The sequence below is a fragment of the Babesia bigemina genome, scaffold Bbigscaff_76806 (assembly GCF_000981445.1).
Source record: "Babesia bigemina genome assembly Bbig001, scaffold Bbigscaff_76806".
Taxonomy (NCBI): Eukaryota; Apicomplexa; class Aconoidasida; order Piroplasmida; family Babesiidae; genus Babesia; species Babesia bigemina.
In genome coordinates this window covers 1-6,358 of record NW_012237339.1, presented here as the reverse complement: position 1 = coordinate 6,358, position 6,358 = coordinate 1, and the positions used below count along the sequence as shown (strand labels likewise).

General features: G+C 44.9%; 1 protein-coding gene across 1 annotated transcript; it reads right to left on the bottom strand.

Moving 5' to 3' along the window:
- Nucleotides 1-288: 288 nt before the first annotated feature.
- Nucleotides 289-5,601, bottom strand: BBBOND_0005920 (hypothetical protein, conserved; the record flags this gene model as incomplete). Its single annotated transcript, XM_012915418.1, has 1 exon — nt 289-5,601. One exon carries the CDS (start codon nt 5,599-5,601, stop codon nt 289-291), a length of 5,313 nt encoding a protein of 1,770 aa, XP_012770872.1.
- Between the last annotated feature and the right edge of the window lie 757 nt (nt 5,602-6,358).

Below are 6,358 nucleotides of genomic sequence, written 5' to 3'. Positions count from 1 at the left end.
GGGTGCTAGGTTGACACGTTGCCTGGGTGCTAGCTTAGCACTTTGCCTGGGTGCTAGGTTAGCACTTTGCCTGGGTGCTAGCTTAGCACTTTCCCTGCGTGCTAGCTTAGCACTTTGCCTGGGTGCTAGCATAGCACGTTGCATTGTCTTTGAGTCATCACCTAATCTAGGTGTTATTTAGTTCACAGGTTGCCGCTAGAGTAATTCGAGACATTAGACTACGTTTGTCGGTTAGGTGAGTAGGTGAGATATTACGTGAGTTGATGTGAATTACAGACGTGAATACAATTACGGTTGTAGGTACGATATCTTGGCAAGCCTTCCGACTTGCGCCGCCGCTAACAATGACTGCGCCGTTATCCTGTGCGATGATGGTGATCTCAGGTGCGAGCGGATATGAAGCACATCCAGTCTGCCAACCATTACGCAGATTAGGTAGAACACGGATAGTGACCAAAGTGCGACGTTAAGCCAGATGAAGGGTTCCCGAATTTTGAAGAGGAATTCGGGGATGGTGTGGAAAATGAATTTGGCAAGTACATGTTCATTTTGCTCATTTTTGTTGAGTACTCTTTCTAGCGCTCTGCAGAAATCTTGGCATGAACGTTTCTTTTCACGCCCATCGTCGCCACTTAGCTTAGTTGAGTCTCCGTAGTAAAACCCATATTTATATAGATTCGGCAATGTGGAATTGCACTGCACAATGGATTTGCAGTCAGCCTGATGGTTTCGATCTGGAATTTTAGTATCAGACAGAACGGCACGACAATCCTTGGCACATCCTTGCAGCTTACACCTTGATTGCGGCGTAGCGCACTTCCTCTTGCAATCTTCGAGCAATCTACAGAGCAAGTCATAGAACGTTTCTGTCGAGTAGACTATCCATGACAAATAAAGTTTCTTGTTGGACGCTGCGAATACGTCGTAGATATCATTGTTCATGGGCTGCAGATATGGCCCGCAGGTACCGGCAGGGTCCACTGTCTGTATTCCACCGTTGCAGCTGACAAGGCTCAGCAAGTCACCTTTGGCATGGGTTGTTGCAGCATCAACGTGCTTCTTGCTGCTGAAGAGTGTTGTGGGATTCAAATGCGGATATTCCTGGCCAAAGATAGCTTCCTCTACGGCTGCATTAAATGCGGTCTGCTTATGCGCTTTACCGGGGCCAGCCCAGTCAGCTAGGAAACTGCAGTAAAACGCAAACATGTCACCAAGAGTCTGAGGTGGTTGACGTAACATGCACGTCAGTAAGCTACACAGCACGTTTAGTTGTGATTGCGGGCCACAGAATTTGGCAAGAGCCTTCTTGAGATGCTCACCCTTCTGCCTGTGAGACGATGTGATAGACATATCTGCGAAGCCCATGGGCGTTTTGCAGGGAATACCACGGTGGTTGGACACTGTGCATTCCAATTTGCAACCCGGCTTGGTGAAAGCGTGAGGGAGGAAACCTTGCAAACCATCTTCGAGGAATGACTGAAGCGGTGATTTGATACCGCACTCAGCATTTTGGTCACACTTTTGGTTACAACTTTGCTCATGCTTTTGGTCAGCACCTTGACCAGGACATTGGATTGCGTTGCAGCTCCACGATGACCCGGCGATTGAGTTACCGTACCAGCAGTCGCTCCAACCGCCGAGTTTGGTGCTGTAGCTGCACTGCTTGAGCAGGAAGTTACATTGGTGATACACCCTATTCAATATATCTGCAAACATATCGAAGCACGCACCGGGGTTGCTGGGGTACAACAATTCCTCTGCGTTTGTCTTGAAGTCAACCGCGTACCTCCCCTCAGCGTGCCCTTGTCCGAGGATGGCAGTCAACGGCATCTCAGCGTAGAAGCAAAGTGGATAGAGTTGGTTGTCTAAGTTATTTGGCGTAATTACATTGTAGGGATAAGTTTCTAGTTTTAAATTCGCAGATCCTATTTTCACATAAGACTCATGCTCCCTCCCCTTTGGTTTGTTGAACAATTCCATGAAGTAATAACGTAGTGGTGTACGCATCGGATTGTGCCACAAACCGCAGAGCCATTGAAGCATCTGGTAGATGTTTGCCGGTGCTTTGGGTTTTTTCGGAATATAGTGGTGGCAGACGCTGTAATATGTACCGAGGTGGCCGATGAGGCTTTTCAGAGGGCCGCTATCTTTTCTAGGATCACCTTGTTTAAAAACGTGTTTTTCACCAGATGAGTTAGAAAGAAGCGTTAAAAGTTGTTCACTGCTACACTCAGCTTTATTCCTCAACTCACCTTGCTGCTTGTCAATCTCTCCCGAAACTGCGTAACCACGACGCTTGAACCACTGGCCTAAGGAATTGTCAACCGGCTTATGATTGCTCTTAACGTTCTCAAATAAACATATCTTTTTACCTTTCCACTTGTTTGGGCAATCTCGTAACAATGTAGCAAGATCATTATACAGTGTCTCCAAAATCGTCAAAAAGACTTTGGCGCCATTTTTTCCTTCAGGCGTCAAAACGTCTTTTTCACCTTCTCTTTTAACCCACTCTTTAATACTTTCACCTCCATCATACCTGTTCACATACCCCTTCTCCAACTCTCCCACGAATCCCAGCATCCCCTGCTTCAGCGCCCTGAGCACGGGCCGTCCTGCGTCCGGCAGCGCTTGGGGGTCGAGGGCGGAGATTGCGGAGGAGAGGGTGGAGAGGCGAGAGGTGAATTGGTGGTCGTAATTATAAACATTAGGTAGATTAGAATCACGTTTATGAAGATGATTGAGTAAATAGTTGATCTTCTCTTGGATCTCTCTAACCTGAACGGCTTGTTCAGCAATACGAGGATTATTATGCGCAGGATCGGTGGAAGAAACAGCGACATTAAAATCAACGTATCTTAGGATATTTTCCAAATATGTTGTTAGGTTACTCGACACGTTTTTGACATTTTCTTTATACAATGGATCATCAATTTTTATTCTACTCAACGTAACACCTTCCTTGTCATAAACGGTACTTAACAAACCTTTTACACCTAGTTTTACATCGTTTTCGGTGGCTATATTTATGTCTGCAATTCCAGCTTTAACTTTTCTCTCCATGGTTCTGAACATCTCATTTAATTTAGTGTAATACTGCCTTCTCGCCGTGTCTTGAATTGTTTTAGTTGCAACCGCAAATTTATCGGTGACAAACTTCTGCATATTCCAAATGGTTGAGCGGCTTCGGTCATTAATGAAATCTCTAAGTTTTTGTATATCTTCAAGCAGCTTACGCATGTCAACTTGGTGGAGTGTACGGAGCTTATCTAAAATGGCAACGAATTTTTTGTCGAGTTTTTCACTTTGTAAATCATTTATATACCCGTTTATATATGATGCAACTTCTGCAAATTCAGTAATTAGAGTGTCCAGGTTTTGCGTAATATTTTGTGACCATTCAGTGAGGTTTGTTGCCGTCGGCTGAATGCTTATATCAGAGACAAAAGTATTGATTGCCTCTAGAGCTGTGTTAACATGTTCGTCTCTCTGCCCTTTATATAATGGTAGTGTCTGATCCACGTTGATTTCTGCTACGGCGCCATTTGGCATGTTCTTGAACGCTTCACTTGTAACTGTGTTTTTCAGATCATCAAGTCTAACATCAATGTTCGCTCCAAACTCAGTCGCTAACTTTGCGAGGCCGCTCACATCACCGGTGGCACTGGTGCCACCTTGGCTTCCTGCAAGGTTGGAACATTTTGTAATCTTTCCCTTAATAGCCCTCGCCAATGCCGCTATCTCTGTTTTGACGTTTTTTTCCATGGAATCTATTACTTTTTCAATGACTGTTTTCGAATGAGATGAGACGGCCTTCGCAATGCTGCCAAGATCGGTCAAGACTTTTTCAGCGTCTTGTTTATCAACCTTTCCACCAATGCCATCTAGTTTATTAATCACATCTGTTAATTTCGAAATGTGAGACTGAAGATTAAAACTGCTAAAAGTAAAATCATTGCCTAGTACATTTTGCAGCTTTGCTTCAAGTCCACTAATATCTGTAACGGATCCGTTAGCAACTTGTTTAATTTCTTTAAGTGGAGTGATTATGTGTGACTTAAGTCTTGTAAATGCTCTATGAAAGTCATCCATGTTGGCATTACTACCCATTCGTATACCCTCACCTATTCTCTGAGTTGCCTTTTTCAAAGGATCCATGACATTGGAATCAAGCGCTGCGAAATATTTATTCAGATCGGTGAACGCGGATGCACTTGCAATTTTTTGAAGTAATGGCGCTGAAACTATTTCACCTAAAGCATTCTTAATTTCATCAAAACTTTCAATCTTCTCAAGCTTCACAAGGTCTTGAAATACGTTTCCTATTGCCTTTGTGAGCATTGTTTGAGTGTCCGTTATCTTAATTAAGAAGCCACCAGAAACGAGTTTCAATGTTCTGAGAGGTTCAGTAATTTTTTCTTCCATAACTTTCAAATCCGCTTTGAGCCGATCATCCAAACCTGCAACTGTCCGCTGAGATGTCTTCACTAATTCTTGCAGTTTGGGTTTAACTTTCACATCAACGTAATCTACGAGCTTAAGTTTCCAGTTTTCCATCGCGGTTGCAATCTCTTGCAGCTTTTCCTGGTTGTATTTTGCAGTCATGGAATTAGATATTTTTAACGCATCTTTTTGCGCCAATTCAAGGACGTTATTTGTGTCCCTAATCCAGTCTGCGTAATCAGAGATGCATTTTTTCAATATCTCATCAACCTCATACATATCTTTACCTATTTGAATAACTTTTTGTAAAACGCTGAGAGCCAAAGCTTCTATATTTTCTCTCACTCTATTGTTAATATCCTCTCTCAAATAATCCCACGTATCCTTGGCCATGTCCAACACCGCCCTCAACTCCGTGTTCGTCGCCGCTCCGTGAAACTTCTCTACCTGCAACTTAATTTGAAACATAGCATTTTTCAACTTATCTTTTAGTGTATCATCGAGCTTATCGTATTCCGCCTCAGCGAAATTGAAGTCGGTCAAGATGGCACCCGCATCGGTGATGCAGGCCTGCAACTGGCGGGGCACCTGGTCAAGCTGCTCTGGCAAAAGACTGTTAAGTAATTTAAGTGAGTTATCAAATTCATTAAATCTATCAACATTAAGAGTTTTGAGTCTATTTTTAAGTGCGTCTGTTCTACTAGTGAGATTGCCATCCCACTCCCCCAGCGCCCGGCTCACAGCCTCAACGGCCTTAGACAATCCGTCAGGATTGTGCATATTGTTTTTAATTTTTTGGAGTGTTTCATCCATCTTAGTGTAATACGTTGTAACGCTTGGATCATCTTTCACCGCACCAAGCACGCCACTCAAAAATCCCATCACCCCGTCACACAGCCTATCCAAGTCAGAGTACACTATCCCAGAGCCGTCGTAGCCTTTGGAAGAAGAGTTGAAGCCGAGGAAAGTTTCGAGGCCGGTGCAAAGGTTAGTAAGGATGTTAGTAGGGTTGTTATTTGAGGTGTTTTTAAGGTTTTGAATTTTGTCAAATTTCTTGTCAAGCTCCCTAGGCGGCACATGGTCAGGGCAGTGGCAGGAGGTGGAAGAGGGGAAGGAAAGGGTGACAAGGCACAAGTTATTGTTATGGTTTAAGGAGGTCATAGCAGTATTATGGCGAGGTAATTCGAGGGATGTAGAGTGGGTTAAGGAGCGATGTGAAGTAGGTTAGGGAGCGATGTAGAGTGGATAAAGGAGCGATGTAGAGTGGGTTAAGGGGCGATGTAGGGTGGGTTAGGGAGCGATGTAGAGTGGGTTAAGGGGCGATGTAGAGTGGATAAAGGAGCGATGTAGAGTGGGTTAAGGGGCGATGTTGAGTGGGTTAGGGAGCGATGTAGAGTGGGTTAAGGGGCGATGTAGAGTGGATAGAGGAGCGATGTAGAGTGGACAAAGGGGCGATGTAGAGTGGGTAAAGGGGCGATGTAGAGTGGTCAAAGGGGCGATGTGGAGTGGATAAAGGAGCGATGTAGAGTGGGTTAGGGAGCGATGTAGAGTGGATAAAGGGGCGATGTGGAGTGGGCAAAGGGGCGATGTAGAGTGGGTTAAGGGGCGATGTAGAGTGGGTTAGGGAGCGATATAGAGTGGATAAGGGAGCGATGTAGAGTGGGTTAGGGAGCGATATAGAGTGGATAAGGGAGCGATGTAGAGTGGGTTAAGGGGCGATGTAGAGTGGGTTAGGGAGCGATATAGAGTGGATAAGGGAGCGATGTAGAGTGGGTTAAGGGGCGATGTAGAGTGGGTTAGGGAGCGATGTAGAGTGGATTAAGGGGCGATGTAGAGTGGGTTAGGGAGCGATGTAGAGTGGGTTGAGGGGCGATGTAGAGTGGAGTAAGGGGCGATGTAGAGTGCATAAAGGGGCGAT